At 40.9% G+C, this 19,303-nt stretch overlaps 1 protein-coding gene across 3 annotated transcripts in view; it reads right to left on the bottom strand.

Moving 5' to 3' along the window:
• ACTN2 (actinin alpha 2) overlaps positions 1-19,303 on the bottom strand; it is a 108,923-nt gene that overhangs the window by 48,822 nt on the left and 40,798 nt on the right. For all 3 annotated transcript variants that reach the window (XM_065589059.1, XM_065589062.1, XM_065589060.1), the window contains 2 exons: positions 7,020-7,134; positions 4,770-4,889 (listed from right to left, as the gene is read on the bottom strand). In XM_065589059.1, coding sequence (XP_065445131.1) covers positions 4,770-4,889; positions 7,020-7,134 — 235 coding nt within the window. The remainder of the gene's footprint in view (positions 1-4,769; positions 4,890-7,019; positions 7,135-19,303) is intronic.

Raw genomic sequence — 19,303 nt, 5'->3', positions numbered from 1 at the left:
CATATCTGACATACATAGAAAAAATACCAAAAAGCAAGGAGAACAAAGCTGCTAAACTGCTGAAAGTGATTAAAGCATACTTTGATTCATTCCTTTCTCCCTCCTCTATAAGCCATCAGGGATATTATCCCCAGAATAACTCTCATATTTGCGTTTTCATTGCCTGGGTACTTTGGGAGAACTGCAGCCCCTACCTTTCAATTCATCTCAAAACCCAACATAAGCTAAACTACATCCATAATTATTCTGGGGAGAAGAAGATGGAGAAGGGATAAAAATTGGGGGCGGGGTGAGGAGGAGAGGTTGACTGAAGGCCCAAAATGTGGTGTTGTTTTCTTATTGTACTTTGTTATTTGTCTTTCAGCAGATTCAGCAGCCCACTTCATTTTTTGTAATTTTTTTCTTCTCATCTAACAAACAACTCCTTGGAGGTCCTTCCTATTAATGATCTTCTGTACTACCAATCTCCTCAATTTCTTAGTTTATTCAGCCCAGGGTACAACACAAAGCACCCTCAATTTATTTGATTTTTTTTTCTTTAAACCCACTGAGACTCATGGCTAGAAAGGGTTAAAACATCCTGCAAAATAAATAACCCTCATAAGACATGTGGGGAGATAATGTTTGTGTTTTTGTGTATTTACATATGTATGAGTAGGGTGGACAATGCAGTCCCTGTCTATGCTGTATTCTGATAATTCAGAGGTCAAAAGAACATCCTATCATTTAAATGAATTGTAAACACGGGATATCTCGGTATTCATCTCTCTTTGAAATGTCCTGTGAATGGTGCAGGAACAAGCAAATGGCCTTATGTTAATTCGTAGAGCTACGTACCAGTGATGGACCTCCTTCAAAGTCATGCTAATTACCTTTTGAACTTGTCAAAAGACATGAAATTGTATAAAAGATCCTTGGGTCCTGATTCTGTCATCTCAGATCTGCTTAGGCTTCATCAGGGGAAGTTTGAGTTGCAAGACTGAGGTCCCAGTTATGCTGGTACGCCCTGAATATGAGATTTGGACATTGGACTATAACCTATGAACTATTTCTGAAAGAACTCTTTGCAACTACAAAGCTCACCATCTATGCTATGAATCTGCACCTCAATGAATTGAGCTCATGTCTGTATGTATATTGATCTTTTAACCATACTCTCTCTCTTTTGTTTTTTAATAAAGTTTAGTTTAGTTAATAAGAATTGGCTGTAGCATGTATTTGGGTAAGGTCTGAAACATTCATTAACCTGGGAGGTAATGTGTCCAATCCTTTGGGATCGGTAGAACCTTTTCTTTTATATGATGAAATAAGATTTACAGAAATGTTCGTCATATTTGATGTGGGTACCTGGATGGAGGCCTGAGGCTGGATCACTTTAAGGGAACTGTATTGTTTGGACTTCTGAGTAACCAGTAAGGTAATAAAGAAACTGTTTTACGCTGGCTTGGTAAATCTAAGTATTAGAATATCCAACAGCTTTTTGGGGTTTGGCTGCCCATTCTTTTCAGTTCACCCTAATTGAGTGACCATAGCTGGCTCCCCATAAAGACCCGGGTCACACCGACCCAAAAACAAAACAAACAAACAAAAACAGTGATTGGCCATTTCCTGGGCTATGAACACCACACATTTACTGAATAGAGACAATTCATAAATACATTAAATAGAGCTTTGCACTAGAGCTCCACAGGACTAGTGGTTTAATCTTTATTCTGGGCCTCTGGTTTAAATCACAGTTGGTGGCATTAGGATCACTACAGATTCTTCATTGCTCAGAGTGTCAGAAAATTAAACATGATCCTCAACAGATGTAGAGACAGTGACTTCACAGTTTGGAAATTAAAAGGCATCCCAAAAATGTTTATGCAAGATTAGGTGACTTACAGCCACCAGAAGCCATAGCTGAAACACCACAATTTGACCTGTTTTAATTTATATGTTCCTCTTTGTGTCAAAATAAATATTATTATTATATTATTATAATAAATAATAATGATAATACTTGGCTTTTCTTTTGTACCTTCCACCCAAGAATCTAAAAAGCTTTCCAAACATTAATGAATCAAGCTTTGCAACTATTATCTCCCAGCTTACAGATGAAGAATCTGAAGCACAAAAGTTAAGCGACTTGCCCAATGTTACACAAGAAGTCTGCCGCAAAGCTGGGAACATAACCTAGATCTCCAGACTCCTCGGCCCGGACCTGCTTCTCATTTACATTAAGGCCCAATTAACCTTTCTGTGCTTCAATTTTCCCATCAGTAAAACAGGGTTGATACTTTACCTCACAGGGGTATTGTAAGGATAAATTCCTTAATTCATTCATGTATGTTTGAGATCTTCATGTGGAAAATAGTATATACAGGGGTCAATATATTAAAAAATGGGTACTTAGGAGCCTAGCTTTAAGTCCATACTTAGAGATCTAAATAAGTGACCTGATTTTCAGAAGTGTTGTGCACTCAGCAGCTCCCACAAATCAATGAGCGATCCCTGGGGGCTTCTTTAAGTCCCTAATTATGGATTTAGGAACCTAACATTAAGCACCTAGAAAATCTTGGTCCGTATGTATAAAATATTATCAGGTAGAGTAATCTTCACCTCAGCCAGTGAATTTAAGATTCCCATGTGACAGTGAAAAGCATTACTCGCCAGACCATTTGTTTGATCCATTTTAATTCTAACTTTGGTCTGTTTGTTCAGTATTTCTGTACCAGGTCTGCAAACAGTCTGTCTTACGCTTGATTTCTATTTCCACATGTAAATTGTCTCTTTGATGCCCTCTGCTGTCCATAGAATACAATATTGCTCTCAGAATAGCACACTTCTAGAGTATTACCGGGGGGGCGGTGTCACTTCCCCCCGCCCTATTTCTGCTGCATAGTTTGTCCACCTTGCTCTCCTTGTTCTATTCAGTAGCTGAAGAACAGCAAAACATTAATTAAAGCAGCACTTTGATATTAGCTTTGATTTGGGGAGAGACTGCCAAACCACAAATACCCAAAGACGACCAATTAAAATCAATATTTTAAAAGCACAAGTCAGCTACACACACATCTAAGCACCCATGCAGTTCAGTCTAATCTAAGTCAGAGTAGAGTCCACCAAAAACTCAGCTTTGACACATCCATTCTCTGATGCTGCTGGAAATCTGAACCTAGATCTGGATCTGAATTTGGCAAATGACACCTGTTTATAACAGACGAAATGAACACCTCCAGCTCTGAAACACCAATCCAAATCTTAACTATACCTCTGAACTGTGGCCCCAATTCAGATATTTCTTTGGTGGGGGAGGAATTCCATGTCCCTCCCACACACACACACTGGCAGGGACCCCTTTCTAGTCCCTGTTTATCTCCCCTCCCCCCCTCACAGGGACCCCAGGTGTCCTTGTCTCTGACCCACATAGTGTATGAGCCAGTGCCACCAGGAGTCAAGTTCTTGATGGACTCTCCTGTGCTCTGTCGTACAGGAACAGTTTCCCTATACGCCCAGTTGCAACGCTATTTGGCCCAGCTGCTCCTCCATCTGAATGGAGGGGCAGCTTGGCCAAATCTGAATGATGCTCCAGCAGCAGCCGTACTGATTTAGTATAGGACCGTGGCTTAAAAGTGGTCAGGCCATAGCTCACCCCCCACCAGCTATATGGCCTATGGAACTTTGAACAAGTGCAAAAAACCTTAGGGAAAATATTCGTCCCCACCCCCACCCCCCGAACCTCACCTAATTGGCGCTATTGCCTCTGAAGCCATGAAGGCTGTTCCCCCACTCACTCTTACCTAAATATCCTTCCTCTCTCTAATCCAGTTACCCTCCCCCCCACACTAAGCCCCCTGAGGAGAAGGGTTGGAGGCTGGAGTAAGGATAAAAACATGGGGGTGGAGCAACTAGATCAAGGGTGGAAACCATGTATCTATCTAATTTAGACAGCACAAATCATTGTACTGTCTAGATGCTGAATTGGAGTCAATGGGAAGCTGCATTTGGCAAATCCCACCTGCTGTGAGATCCTGCTTATTTCAGCAGTCAGATTATGTTTTCCAAAATCCAACCAGCCAGTCGTGCATTTTAATGTAATTACAGTGACTATTTGGAGCAGAACAACAAAATAATCATGTCACTATGCTACATCTAGTTCCACTTCATTCTTGGGTTCAGTATCCAACCAGCTCCAGCCGCCACTTTTTCCATTGTCCACTCTTTTAACTGCATCTAGAATGTTGAACCTTGGTGTTAAAAATGTAGTAACTGTGTACAGTCACCATGGTAACAATATGGGAATAGGTCTCAACCCCCAAGCAATTACATCAAAAGAAGTCTGCTATACGTTATACTTGCTAAAGAGATAAACAAAGATCCAAGGCTTTCTGAGGTACATTCTAGACTTCTATCTGATTTCTAAAGTTACTGGTTTTTAATAGCATGCTGGAATAAAAGAAGGCACTGAAAGAACCAAATGTTGTCCTAATCTTTAGGAAAAGGAATGGGCAGACACTAAGAAATTATAGACCATTAAACCTAACCATGGAGAGAAGCAAATTCTAGAGTCATCAAGCCGTTCCACAACCCACATCTCCCCGCACCCAAAACCTTTCCAATTCTTGTCTTCTCACCTCTGCAGAGAAACCATCAAGATGAATCGGGGGCCTTGGCCTTCCATGGCCAAGGAGGCGCCAGGACAATTTGGCCCCTGATCTCTGCTGTTTAGCTTCTTTGGGGTATGTATGCCTAGAGACGAAGGCCTATTGTCAAGTGTTTCCACATACCTTCTGCACCAATTGACACAAGTTTCACTCCTTTGCTGGCGATATAATCCAGGGCTTTATTGACATTAGCAATTTTATGGAAGCGCATTTTTCCTCTGTCTGGTTTTGGTAGTCTTTCCCCTGTAGTACAACAAATTGAATGCAATTATACTTACAGGCATCTGGCAACAGACATAGAAGTGACTAGAAAACTCAGAATTTATGTAGTACATTTTCTAAAACCTAACAGTTATTCTGGAGGTATTTTTCTAAAAGAATGTCAAGTGCCTTTGAACAAACCCACAAAAATCAAAGAAGTGACTTACCTTGATCTTCCGGTACAGCAGTGAAACCTGAATAAAATGTTAATAAAATGTTTGCCAAACATAAGAGCTATATAAATGGATACACTTTTCATATTTTATTGGGCTATTAGTGTCTGCTTTATAGTTGAAAGGAAGTAAAAAGGAAGTGAACAGGTCCTTCCTCATAGCTCATCATCCTTTCCTGCCTGATTACAAGAGGAGAAAGTCATATAAATCAGACAGCCATGTCATCCCTTGCTTTCTGTGTAAAATCTCCCCAAATCCATGGCATTTGAACAGCTGCTATCAGACAGCAGGATTGGCAGAGATGCACAAGAGGGAAGAGGAGTATCCTGGGGAAAATGCAGAATCTGAGGATCAGTGTGGTTAAATGAGGCCAAATCCCAGACGTCAGGACCTTGTGGGCATCCCTGCCACCTCTGGACTTATCCCAACCTCATCCATCACTGGCAGACTGGCTAATTTCAGAGCCATGTTGCAACTGTCTGGTACCAAAGGCTGCATGACTATGTCTTCTCAAATGGTCAAGAGAGTAACTATATGTGAATAAATCCCCCATGCACAAATTCAAAGCCTTCCACACAAAAACATGACTTAGAAATGCTCCTTCCCTTGATCCTTTCCCTTTATCATCCAATATGCCCCTCCTAACCATCCCCTCTTCTCAGGGGCATCCTCGGCTAATCACACAGTCTGTTGGTGACTGCTCCCCACCTTTAAATGGCAGAGGAAATGGATGATTTAGCTGGTTTGCATAAATAACTCAATAGGAACTGATCGGTGCTCAGAAGTTTTGAAGATCAGGCCACAAATTATTTAAGGTCTCTAAATATGGATTCCGGAGCCTGATTTTAGGCACCAACTTTTGAAAAGCTTGCCCAATAATTAAAAAAAAAGAGAAAAAAAAATTGGAGTTCTCATACTAAGGGGTTAAAAACTGAATAAAACAAATTTGTGACCTACACATGGAGAAGAAAGGTAAACTAAAAGACTCTTAATTTCAGGGCCTGAGGACTGGTCCTTCAGGTTCCATGTCCCTCCAACAGCAGTTTGTGATATCACCCAAAGCCAAATGGTTCAGACAGCTGCAGTCATAGTATGGCTTTGGGACATCATCAGCTCAGAAGCACAGAACCTTGAACACCAGACTTTGCAGGTAAGGAAAAGCAGAGCCAGTTTTCAACTCCTTTGTTTTAAAATGTATTCATCTGTAACTCTTTAAGCTCACTCATGCATTGTGCTCAGTTTTTTTGGATCTTTAACAGTCTTCATTCTTTTAAGAGAGTATTCACTTATTTTTTCCTACTGATGACACCTCACCCTGAGGCAGGCTAAGAAAAAAACTTTTTTTTTAATTGGCCAGTCCAAGGATAACCAGGATCTCAGATCTTGTTGTCCAACAAGAAGATGTGGTTATTTCAAAGGTTTTTATTTATTCATTTTCTGGTTTTGTTTCTGTAGGAATTAGGCAGGTGCACAATTTCCAATAGGAATATGCAGGAGGGGGACAAAAATGTGCGCACAATTCCCAATTGTGTGCAGTAGGATTCAGAACTGGAGGAATGGAGGCAGAAAAGGAATTTAGCAAAGCAGTAAGTGCCTGGTGGATAAATCATCCATTTCCTTTACTGTTCAAGAATATTTACAAAAAAACTGAGGTGAGAAACCACTTTTTATTTTCAGCCTCAGGTCAGATGCAGTGGTCCATCAACTTGCTCAGGATTCTTAAATACAGGTCAGCAGCTCCTCCAATGGACAAGTGACCAGATCACTTGTCGGACTGGAGCTTTGCTGTCCCATGCAACTGGAAAACAAGATTGCTCCTAACCCTCCTGAAGGTCGAGGATTAACTTCTGCTATAGTTTTGCACTACAAAATCTCTACGAGGTTCTAGAGTCAGGGGCAGTGTTTACTAAATGCATTAGACATTTTGTTTCTAACAAACCTGAAATGACTTCCAAGAGGAGCATCAGTTTAAGGCCATTCCTGAAGTCCTCTTCGATGTTCTCAATCTGTGTGCCTGCTTTCCTGAGGTGGGAATTGCACCAAGCTGTAAAGGTCTGTAACAGCAGAAGAAAAACAAAATACTTGTCACCATGGCATCTTTCAAAGCAACCGCTGAACCATCTGAGTGAGCAAACACTGCAGATGAGACTGTCAAAACTGCCTGGGGCTTCTAGTAATATTGATAATCCTGGGGCTTACTAGTAATATTGATAAGAAACAAAGTGCCTTTTTAAACACAGACTTTTTGAAAAAGAAATACAGCCCAATCTCTTGGAAGCTTTACAATGAGCCATGAACAGCCATTACAGAATCTGCATGACTTCTGTATTTCAATATGGCCTGCTTCTTCATGGATTTTTTTTTTTTTTAAATTTGGCTTCCTCCTTGTATTAACTTCCAGACTGTGACAACAATCTTGTGAAACACGCAAGTGCAGAGATGGAAGTTTTCATGGTTAAATTTATCATGAAAGACAACATACAACAAGAGTACCTTTCTTTTTCTCTCGCTCTGTAAAACCACTGAGCCTGATTATTTTGTCCAGTTCTCATTGCTAAGGCAGCGCCAGCCTAGACCCGACCTTACTAACCCCCAGTTTTGAGGCAGGCTGTTGAGCCTACCTTCAGCATGGTCTCAGCAGGGGTTTCAGTCCTTCAACCACTACCAGGGGGAGTTGGGTCAGTGGCTGAAACAATGTTCCTTTCTTTTCCAACATTTCAGCCAGGGCCGGCTCCAGGCACAAGCCAACCAAGCACGTGCTTGGGGCGGCACCTTGTAAGGGGTGGCCAAACTTGGGGTGGCGGGGCGGCACTCGGATTTTTGTTTGTTTGTTTGTTTTGTTTCGGCGGGGGGGGTGCTCGGGGTTTTTTGTTGTTGTTGTTTTTGGTTCGGTGGGGCGGCGCTCGTGGGGGGTTGTTTCTGTTTTTGGTTCGGCGGGGCGGTGGTCGGGGGGGTTGTTTTTGGTTCGGCTGGGTGGCGCTGGGGGGAGGTTGTTTTTGGTTCGGCGGGGCAACGCTGGGCAGGAGGGGGTGTTATGGCGGGGCGGTTTTTTGTTTTGTTTTGTTTTTTTTGCTTGGGGTGGCAAAAAAGTTAGAGCTGGCCCTGATTTCAGCAAGCACCCTCCCTTCCCTCAGCTCCTCCTTCCTGCTCCAGTCGAAGAGGACATGAGAGGAGGGAGCACTTGGCAGAAGGTGGTAAGCTGTGGCAGTTGCTGAAAAGAAAAGACTTTGAGGTACTTGTGGCAGGATAGGGGGAGAGCTGACAAGTGGGTAGAGACAAACTGGTGGCTTCACTGCGGGAAACGAGTAGGGCCCTACTAAATTCACAGTCCATTTTGCTCAATTTCACAGTCAGAGGATTTTAAAAATTGTAAATTTCATGATTTCAGCTATTTAAATTTGAAATTTCATGGTGTTGTAACTATAGGGGTCCTGACCCAAAAAGGAGTTGTGTGTATGTGTGTGGGGGGGGGTTGCAAGGTTATTGTAGGGGGGTTGCGGAACTGCCACCCTTACTTCTACACTGCTGCTGGCAGTGGCCTCTGGCCAGGCACCAAGCTCTGAAGGCAGCACCGTCGCCAGCAGCAACACAGAAGTAAGGATGGCATGGTATGGTATTGCCATCCTTACTTCTGCACTGCTCCCTTCAGAGCTGAGCCCTTGGTCAGCAGTCGCCACTCTCTGGCCATCCAGCTCTGAAGGCAGCAGTGCAGAAATAAAGGTAGCAATACTGAGACCCCCCTACAATAACATCCTTTCCTGCCTGATTACAAGAGGAGAAAATCATATAAATCAGACAACCATGTCATCCCTTGCTTTCTGTGTAAAATCTCCCCAAATCCATGGCATTTGAAGAGTTGCTATCAGACAGCAGTCAGGACTGTGGTGTGCATGCCTGTGCATTGTTGGAAAAAAGGTAGGGGTGTGTGTGTGTGTGTGCGCGCGTGTGTGTGTGTGTGCATTGTAGCAACCTGTATGGACTTGGAGGAAGGAGCCCAGGTTGCAGAAGAGAAGAGTCTGGAGAAAGCACCAGGACGTCAGTCTATGTGCATATGGCTAGAATGTTAGCTGTAGCATCTCTGTACATAGTTCTCCTAATAAAGAGCCAGTTGAATTTTACAAGCCTGGAATCTTGGGTGTTATTACCCAGCATATGAAACGACAAGGTGTTTCACAGGCCTGGTAGGTGCTGCAACACCCAAATGCTATAGTGTTGACAAGCCTTAAGAGCTATATTATGGCTTTCAGGCACAGCTCTGCACTGGGAGCAGTGTACTTGCACACTACACAAACAAGGGCTCTCAAAGCCTGTCCTATCAGATTCAGACACAGTTCCCCCTCTCCTTTTATTGAGGGTTATGCTGATCTCTTACTACGCACGTCAATGAATTCATCTCTCACCATCGCCACTAACTCCATAATGAAATTAACAATGATACCAGTAACTACAGGCCATGAAACCCAAATTGGATCTCCAGAATAAATAATTAACTTCTGATTCCAATTTCTGAAGGTGGAGGTCAGGACTTTTTTGCTGCTGAGCAAAGATTAATCTGATACTTGTGATCATTATCCAAGCAAATTAAAATATCGCCCACCTCTAATTCCTCTGTTGGCCTCTCTGCTTTGTATTTACACCGTGTTTAAATGCCCCAATGATCAGCACAGTATAAGAACCTGAACAGAATATTCTAAAATAAAGTTCCATCAGAGGATCCCAAAGAGGTTTGAAAACATTAACTAATTCAAACAACATCCCTTAGAGATGGATACTTCTTATATTAAGTTTACAGATGGATAAACTGTTATATGACTTGCTCACAGTAACTCAGTGGCAAAGCTAGACATAGAAGCTGGATGTTCTAGAACTCAGATCTAACCACTAGATCACACTACCTTTTTATTTCCGCTCATGTCTTCTGCTCTACCTACCTTCTCTTTTTTCTCATGTTATTGTTCATTTTATAAAGATTTTGAAGATACTGAGCAGCTGATGTTGCTATTCTATACAGAAATCAAAGATGCCACTTTGGCCCAATCAAACTGTTTTAAATGAGCAGACTGACAAGGGATCCGTTCATCTTCACTTTTATAGATTGTCCCACAAAGCCTTTTCTGGGCTGATTTTTGCTTTCCTTTTTATTACATTTTTGTGTGTCTGAACATTAAATCAAAATTGATCCAGAAACTGAAAATTACCAACATAAGACATGGACTCACACCTGTAGTCTCTCAAAAATGGTAAACTTAAAAAAAACTATTGGATTACTACCCACAAAACCTATACAATGGGCTACATGAAGTTCTGTTGAAGCACTATTCTTTTTTATGGTATTAAACCCACTTACACCCGGTCTCAGTTTGTTCTGATTGGTCAAGTGAAGCTAGAGACAACTACAGCTTCTCACAGGAACATTTTTTCCCAGTGCGATTCCTTTGTTATGTTTGTTCATGAAATGCTGTTATCTGTATTTCAGTTGTCTTGTGCCTCATTGAAAGCACAGCTAATGTACATTCCAGCAGACTATCTGCATGTGACTTTATAATCCAATGGCCTCAAAAAAACTGGCTTGTTTCCCTAGAACTAAACACGGCTATATGGACATCATTTAATTTCAAAGGAGAGTCTATTACTGATTTCACTAATGCCACAGATAAGAAGTTGCTGAACAAAATTCACTACACATTAACCTTGCAATGCCTTCCACAGTCCACATTTTGTTTAATCCTCATTTTTTCGCTCTCTCATTGTGATCCCATTTGTTGAGAGCATAAATTGGCATTGCTCTGGCTCTGACTAATAATTCTAAAAAAAGTTGTTAAGCAGCAATTCAAAGCAAGCTCCAGTCCTGGAGATCAAAACACAACCAGCATATAACACTATGTTCTTCTGATCTTAAATCCTTTGGGATTGAAATTAGGATGAACTAGGAAAAGCAAATTATTTTCACTGCTGACCTGTTGGGAGCATATCAGAGTAGCAGACTGCCACGATGAGCAGGGTGGAACTGACATCACAGAGCAATATATGCTAAAATAGGTGCAAATAAATGCCTGGAACATTGGCCTTTTCCGATTTGAATTTATTTGCAAAAAGCAGACTCTAAATTTAAAAAAAAATGCCCATCACAAAAACCACCAGTACAAGGAAACCGGTGTTGTCACTCTAAGCAGAGAGAGCAGTGAAAGAAAGGGCAAGGACTTTGAACTACTCTCTTACCCCTATAGGAAACTTCCCCATAACACACCACCAATCGTGTAAGTCCTGATTTGGAAAGCCTATTTTGAGGGATTACAAAGTAATTCAGGTTTTATGCAGGCAGCGCTTGGCCTCTCTGTGAAGACCACCAACAGGGTTGTCTGTCATTTGTGATGTAAAAATATGTTCACTGAAAACTGGCCTGAAGACAAAAATTGATTTCATGTAGGCTACTGAATCGCCATGAACATGTGGATTTGCAATCATCGGGATAACCCTAACTTGCAGTCCTAGAGCAAGTAACTCCCAAAAACTGTGTGTACTTTCATAAGGATGCAAATTGAAGGACATAGTATTTCTGATTGAATAAACAACATGTATGAAGGCAGAAAAGGGCCTACAGTCATAGGAAAGCCCACATATGTTGCATATGTTAGAGTACTGATAAAAATTTAACTTTCTTTTGATGCTGCTTCAGAGTTATAAAAGGAGAACACTACTGTAATTATGAGTCTTTGGTCCTGTTGTAACATTTGAGATATTTAATTGAGAAAGTGCCAGTTGTTTCTCACAAAAAGGCTAACGCTCCCTTTGACTGATTCAATGGAACCAAAGAAAGATGTGTCGGAATAACTTTCCTAAGTTTCCTATACTAATTACACCACCTATTTAAAATTCAAACTGATTTTAAAAGAGTTCTTGCTTTCTCTCCCAAAACAGCTACTGGCCTTCCTGAATCATTTCTTTTTGTTTCTAACCCTACCCATGATTATTCCATAAGATAAAAATAGACAGTGCTCAATGGCAATCAAGTAATGATAGATCAAAATATACATACATACACAGTGCAACACTAGTAAGAAACTTAATACTTTATATTTCTGTTTTGTGAAGCAGCACAACTGCCTTGTGGACCTTGCAGTCTACTGAACACGGGACAGAGGAGCAAGCTCAGTTAAAGTGATCTTTATAACTAGATCTTCAGGCCTGTTAGAGAATTGGAAAATATAAGCTGGCAGTGCTTCCTAAAAGGGTGTGCATTTATGTGTTAATACACACACTTGGGTGACTCCTGCTACTTACTTCAAAGGGGCAATTGCTTAAAACTGACAATTATTTTGCTTCACAGCACTGATCCTGATATATCCCCGCTTTCTCAAATGGTGGCAATTTGGATTGTTCATTACTTCAAGCCTAAATTGGATTCAATGACTCACTCTGTAGCTATAAGTGGTATTTCTGTGCTCTGAGTATATGACGAGAGTGCTGCAGAGAGAAAGCCAGCCAGAACATTCCTACTAGAGGAGACTGAAGTCTCTCTTTGAAGCATAGCCAGTTTCTGCCTATTATCCATATTTCAAAATGTAAGCCCTGATCCTGCAATGTGACCTGCCAGCATGGACTCCTATCCCCATGGGACTTCAGCATCAAGGCCTTTCTCTCCACTTGAGACACAATCTGCATGCTAGCTGTATGCATGTAACAAAGAAACTTTACTGTTATTTTTAGTTTAAAAAGAGAAAGAGAGAGAGAGAACAGTTTCCCTATTGGCACAACTTATACTTGTTGCATAGCTGTCATACAACACGCACATTGGGCCAAATTCAGAGGTATCATAGGCAGGTCAATGAAGCTGCACTCTTATCTCAGGGATGAATCTAGCCCATTACTGTTATCATATCTGAGTAAGAATATAGAAATCAAGATAGATAACAAAAACAATTAGGTCATTTGATTCATCCACCTGCCAGTGCAGAAAGGCTTCCTACACAGTATCTGCTAAACCTATTTTAGCTGTGACAAAAGATGGTGTTCCTGTCACTCTCCCTGGAGGACAATTCAACAGTCTAAGAAATCTCACCTTTAGGAAATTCTCCCTTCCCCTCTAATATTTAACTTAAATTCTCATTTTCTCTCTCTTGTCCTGTTACTCCCAGTTATAAACCTCTTGGATGGCTCTAAACAAAACCTCATTACTAAAGTATAAATTAAAAAAACACACGCACACTCAGCAAACTACGTGATCTGGTCTTCCTTTAACAAGTGTATATGGGAATTACTAGTATCCTTATCAATTAGGATGGAATAAGAAATTAACGTGTTGATTCATTTCAGCTTACAGTTAGACATACAGTACTGTGGAGTCTGTTTTTTTAATGTAGTGGTGATTGCTTGCCACAATAATTTGTAATAATTTTATTTACAAATGAACTCTTGATCCCCGACCTAAGGGCACAGGATGATGGGAAAACCACAATGGGGGTTCTTATGGCTAATGCAAAAGTACTTAGAGTGAGGAGATCATTAAGAGCTCAGAAACAACTCTCAGCAATTTTTGCAGCACTGTAAAATATTTTGCAACTTCTAAGCTGTCTTTAAAAAAAAAATCAAAGTAAGTGTTTTTCACTGCTAAGATCTATCCCTCATAATAGAACAGTTACCCTGTTAAACTGTCTTGCAGAAAATTGTCTCAAGTAGACAGTAGCCAAGGCCAAGTGTATATGGGGTGAGAAGAAAGGGAAAATGGGTTAAAAAGAAACACACGGTGGATGAAATTCTGTTCCCACTCAAGTCAATGGAAAAAGTACCATTGACTTTAGTGAGGTCAGGATTTCACTGTTTTTTATCAGGTTATTCCATAATTTTCCACCCTGAGATTTCTTCCATCTTGCTCTGAAGCATCTGGTATTCACCATTGTCAGAGACAGGATACTGGATTGAAATGATCATTGATATACTCTCCTATCACAATTCTTACTCTTATGCACAGTAAGGTCACCTCAGCCACATGGCATATATATTACTGTTTTCTATTTTGTTTTCCCAGGTAAGCATGCAGATTAATATATTACTTAATAGCTTACTATTTATGCTGTAAAATGAATACCATGCAAACATATAGGAGATGAAACACAGACAAGTTGATATCATTGGAACGTTGACGTCTGCATTTTTCGCCTTTGTGATTTTAACTGTGCAAGTGTAAAATGTTAGGAAAAATGCTGAAAAGCCAAAGTGACAATATTTAAAATGGCAAGAGAGTTCCACAGTTTAGGGGCCACTAGAACAAAGGCTTTGTCACCCACTGACTTAAAGTGTGATAGTGGAACTGTAAAAGGGGGACTGATTTCCAGAGGTGCTGAACACCTACACTTCTTCCAGCTGAAGCCAGTGGGAGCTGCAGGCCCTCAGAATGCAAATACCCACCAGGACAAGACTTAAGGAGCAGGTCTCAATATATCCAGGCCCCTCTCCATTAAGAGCCCGAAAAGCCAAAAAGACCAGCCTCTTTATAGGCAGTCATTGCTAAGTTGGAATAATATGATCATGTTACTCCTCCTTGTGAACAGGCACTCTGCTGCCTTCTGCACAAGCCACAAACAGCAAAGAGACCCATCTGGAAGCCCTGTACAGAGGAAGCTACAATAACTATGGAATGATAATATTGCCATAAATGTACACAATTTTCTCCATTGTGGGAAGGAAACCTTTTAAATTGGAACTTCCTTTACTGTGCCTTGTCATTTTTCTCTTGGCAATTGCTGAAGTGACCTATCTACACTATTTTTACTATTTAATACGAAGTGCAGCTTGTACCATCATTGTACATAATATCTTGCTTCTGCTGCTCTGTAGTTTGCTGCTGGGTAAAACAACAGTAGCTATTACTGTTTGCTGTTTGTACTACTGTAGCACCTAGAGGCCCTAGTGTGCCAGGCACAGTACAAACACATAGTAGAGAAAGTCCTTGCCTCAAAAAAGAGCTTACAGGCTACATGAACAAGACAGACAAAAGGTGAAAGGGAGAACAGAGGTGAAGATATTTGCCCAAAGACACACAGGAGGTCAGTGGCAAAGCCAGGAATAAATGACAGAAAACAGGCCAGCCCTGTGGAGCCATGTGGTAATATGTGGCAAGTGCAGTGAAACTGCCTATCACCATTTTATTTAACTTGCAGTTTTAAATGTACCCTTATGGATATTAATTGAAGTGTGGGGGGTTTTCTACACATGTGTAGAAACAGCTGCACCATTACTGAGTTGGTATGAACTAGAAATAATAAATAAAGCATTCGATTTTTTTTTCCAGTTGTTTGAACTCGAGTTTGTATTTTACCCCTTTTCTTTTTTTTCACCCCAAAACAAAAGCCAAAATGCACCTGGTACAATTTAATAAAATAACTAGGGTGACCTACAGTTCTGGAGCCTTAAATCCTACCTTTTCTGGAAGTGTCATTTTTACAGGAACTTAATGTTATTCAATCACTGAGTGATAAGAAGTCCTCTACTGGCCAAGTGAAATGTTAAGGCTAACAGAACATAGCACAGCAAGTTGCTAACTGAATTTGATTATGTGAAGAATGTAAATATTTGAAGTGGGTGAACTATCTAGGGTGGTCCAAGGGATTTGATTATGTACCATACGTAGGAGTCATTGGAAGAAATCAAGAAAAGGAAAATCTAGGCTAAATATCATGGGAAAATTCCTGACAGTGAGGTCATTTAAACTGCAGAACCATCTTACATGGGAAAACTAGAAAAGGCACTAGAAAATAAAGAGTCACAAGGTCACAGAATTCAGAGATGGAAAAGCCCTACTAAGCTCCAGCCCCTCTGTCTGAAAGTGCAGTAGTGGTCATATCAGAGATTAAATTGATACCACACTGGATCATAGTACTGAACAGTCCATCCTACAAGGGGATCAACTCCATAAACTGAAAGGTCTTTTTTCATCTCTGATTCCCACAACTCTATTATTCCTGGGGTGTATAATTAAAGAGGCACATTCCCCACGCAGTAGACAAAATGTAAGTTCCACTAGCATTAATGGGAATTCTACTCACACAGAACAGCCAGGGAAGACTTTAGCCCTTCCAAAGCAGGTGGTCTAATCCTATGTGAGGATAGGGTTTCTTGGAAAATACGCAGCCCCCATCACTGTGTGACTACATGTCCATTTCACAGGCCTGATTATTGCCAAAAAAAGCTGAAGATTCTAAAGCATTTAAATATCACTTTAAGAATAACTTTAGGAGATCACCACCAAGGCTGGACACTGGCAAATGTCAAGAAGATCATCAAGCATTTTGTTACAGTTACATTAATGCTTTTTTTTAGTGGAGTCAACAGGAAAAGGGCTGCATTGCCCCACCAGTGTAAAAGCCCATCAGGCAGAGAAGTTACAAGGGAAATTGCATGTGGATCACTGTATACACTGTTCCCAACTCATTGTCATCTCCTTGTGAGGGAAGGGTTTTTCAGGACTATTACAGAAGTGGGTGGGTGAGGTTCTGTGGCCTGCAGTGTGCAGGAGGTCAGACTAGAATCTAGTCACTAGGTGATCATGATGGTCCCTTCTGACCTTAAAGTCTATGAGACTGTAGAAGGGATAAGACTATCAATACAAGTGCGGATATTCCAGTAGATCCACAGGGAAATCCAGTAACTTAGGAGCATCCCGCAAAGAGCCTGCATGATTCGTTCTGAACTCTGGAAGCCGCACTGATATTGGCTCCCCTCCTAGACCTCCAAACTATCCCTACTCCAAGCCCTGATCCAAAGCCAGTTGAAAGCAATAGGTGTTTTTCCATTGACTTAATTGGGTTTTGGATCAGGCCTCAGATTTGGAAGAAGACATGGAGCAAGAGTTAATACTGCAACTGTCAGCATTAACTCCTAATATAAACTCCATGGCGATGCCAAGGACGATACCATCCAGGTAGAGCACTATTAAATATTTTAATTAATATAGATACTATAAATTGAAGTATAAAATAATGAAAAACAAGGAAGCCATGTTGTCAGCCTGATTACCTGTAGCAAGACAAGACGATTGGTGCTGCAGCCTGAGACAAAGGATGCTGCAGCTAGAGACACAAGGGAACAAACCCAGAAATGACACAGCCGCCTAAATTCCTACTGTAACGTGCAGTCTAGTGTCTGTGTTCGGTATTACCCTCTATTGGCTGGAACTGCTTAGTTGCATTTCATAGGTCCTACTATTGTAAAAATCACCAGCCTAAATCGGTGTGAATTTGCAGATAAGGCCACAGAATACAGTTCAATATACAGTCATTCTAGCTTGAAAAAGATGGCCAGTATACAGAATTTCATTCCTTTCACCAATTTCTACAGGGGCTTTTGCTGTGAGAGCCAAAACAATGTGCCAGCTCCATTATAGTTCATTAGCTCTCGCTCTCTCACACCAACAGCCCTGTTCTAGCAAACAAAAATAATAAATTCATATGGTCTCAGAGCTAGTAAATAAAGCTGCAGCAGCACAGGACTGGTAATGGTATTCTTAAGCATAAGCTTGTCACCTCAGGATGGACAGCGGCAGTTTAGACATAGTCATCTAGAAATCCTGGCTCCACCAACCATACCTGGTGCTCAGAGATGGTACATTGGCTGCCCACCTTCCTAGGGCATTGCGTCCTTCACAAGTTAATCTGACTCTCTGATTACACCATAGGGACCTACAACTTCAATTAACAGCAGGTATAATGTTCCAAGTGCCCTCTCTCCTGCGGAAAGTTTCATTACCACTGATGACACAGGCCTTGTTACAAGACAAGTTTGATTGCAGCAGGCATCTAGGCAATCCATCACAACCAGGAGAGTTCTCAACTTTTATGCAATATCAAAAAAACCTGCCTGATTTCCAATTTTAAAGTGCTTTAATTATTAAATAGAAGAGAACCAAAGGCTGCAAAGTTTGGATTCTTATCTAGAGCTGAAAAAAGTTCATGATCCAAGGATTTGGTTCAGGACCACCTCTATTTTTAACAGCATTCAAGAATGAAAGCTAGATGTGCAAATAGACCCTTTACAGTAACAGAATACTCACCAAAAAACCCCGAGAAGATTAGAAACCTTCATTCAAAGAAGGCATGCATCTCAGTCATTAAAAAAAGTGCAAGTGGATTTTCATCTTCAGTGTCATTACAGTCAATTTTGTTATCCCAGAGATAAATTTGGCCCATTCAATTGAAGGAATTGAAAAAAACTAAGTAAACTGCCGGCAAAAGTAGGCTCTGTTTCTAATGTATTTTTTATTCTGATTAATTTCCAGTGCATTATGACTGTGCAAATCTGGCAAAGCATGCTGAAGTAAAGTTACTAGTGAAGAGAAAGGACGGTCATATGGGTAATGCAAGGGTTGAAGTTGTGAAGATAACTGTCTAAACACAAGCGAGAGTAAACAGATGCAGTGCTGACTTTGTGAAATTGCAGACACATAGCTCCATTGCCTCTGCTATTAGCTTTCCCAATTAATTAAACTACGAAGATTAGTATCAGTCTTATTTTAAATCAGAACTCTACGGGGGGCAATGAAACTCTCAAGAAGCAGGTCAGTCTCATGTTGCTGCTGCCTAGGAAAGCAATGAGCAACAGCAGAGGGAGGCATGGGACCTATTTACGTGGTAGAACTAAAAACAAAAACTGAGGCTGGGAAAGAGGCGGATTAGCAGAAACTCCCAGCTTCATCACCATCCATGCAGGTTCTAGGGTGGGAGTAGAGAACAGAGAGAGAGAATGCTCCTTTTTCTTTCCAGGTACCAGAGGAGTTGTGGGGCAGGGGGGCCTTCAAATTTACTAAACATCTGCTAGCCAGAGACTACAAAAAATGGAGCCCCTCAACAGCATCCAGGGTCAACGCCCTCCATGCACCAACTGGCACTGGATCTTGGCTTCTTATCTGTGGGCTGCCCCTGGACAGTTCCCTCTTTCCCATTTTTGTATTATCCCCTGATTTAAGTTACAAAAGAGAAGTATGATATTGGGGGATGCGTAGGGTGGAATGGGGGGAGGAGAAAGAACATTAAACAGAAAGAAAATACAGGGGAAAAGGGAGAATACAATGTAGGAAAATGATACACCATGAACTATTATAGGAAAGGCATGGAGTAAAAAGGAGGCAAACCTGGAAAGGGAACAATATAAACCAAAAGCAAGAGTAATAAAAGAAATTATGTATTTTAATATGTATTAAATAGAAATTTGATTGACATATTACAATTAAAT

The sequence above is a fragment of the Chrysemys picta genome, chromosome 3 (genome assembly GCF_011386835.1).
Source record: "Chrysemys picta bellii isolate R12L10 chromosome 3, ASM1138683v2, whole genome shotgun sequence".
Taxonomy (NCBI): domain Eukaryota; kingdom Metazoa; phylum Chordata; order Testudines; family Emydidae; genus Chrysemys; species Chrysemys picta.
Note: the sequence above shows the minus strand (reverse complement) of the source record. Positions and strands in the feature narration are given on the sequence as shown.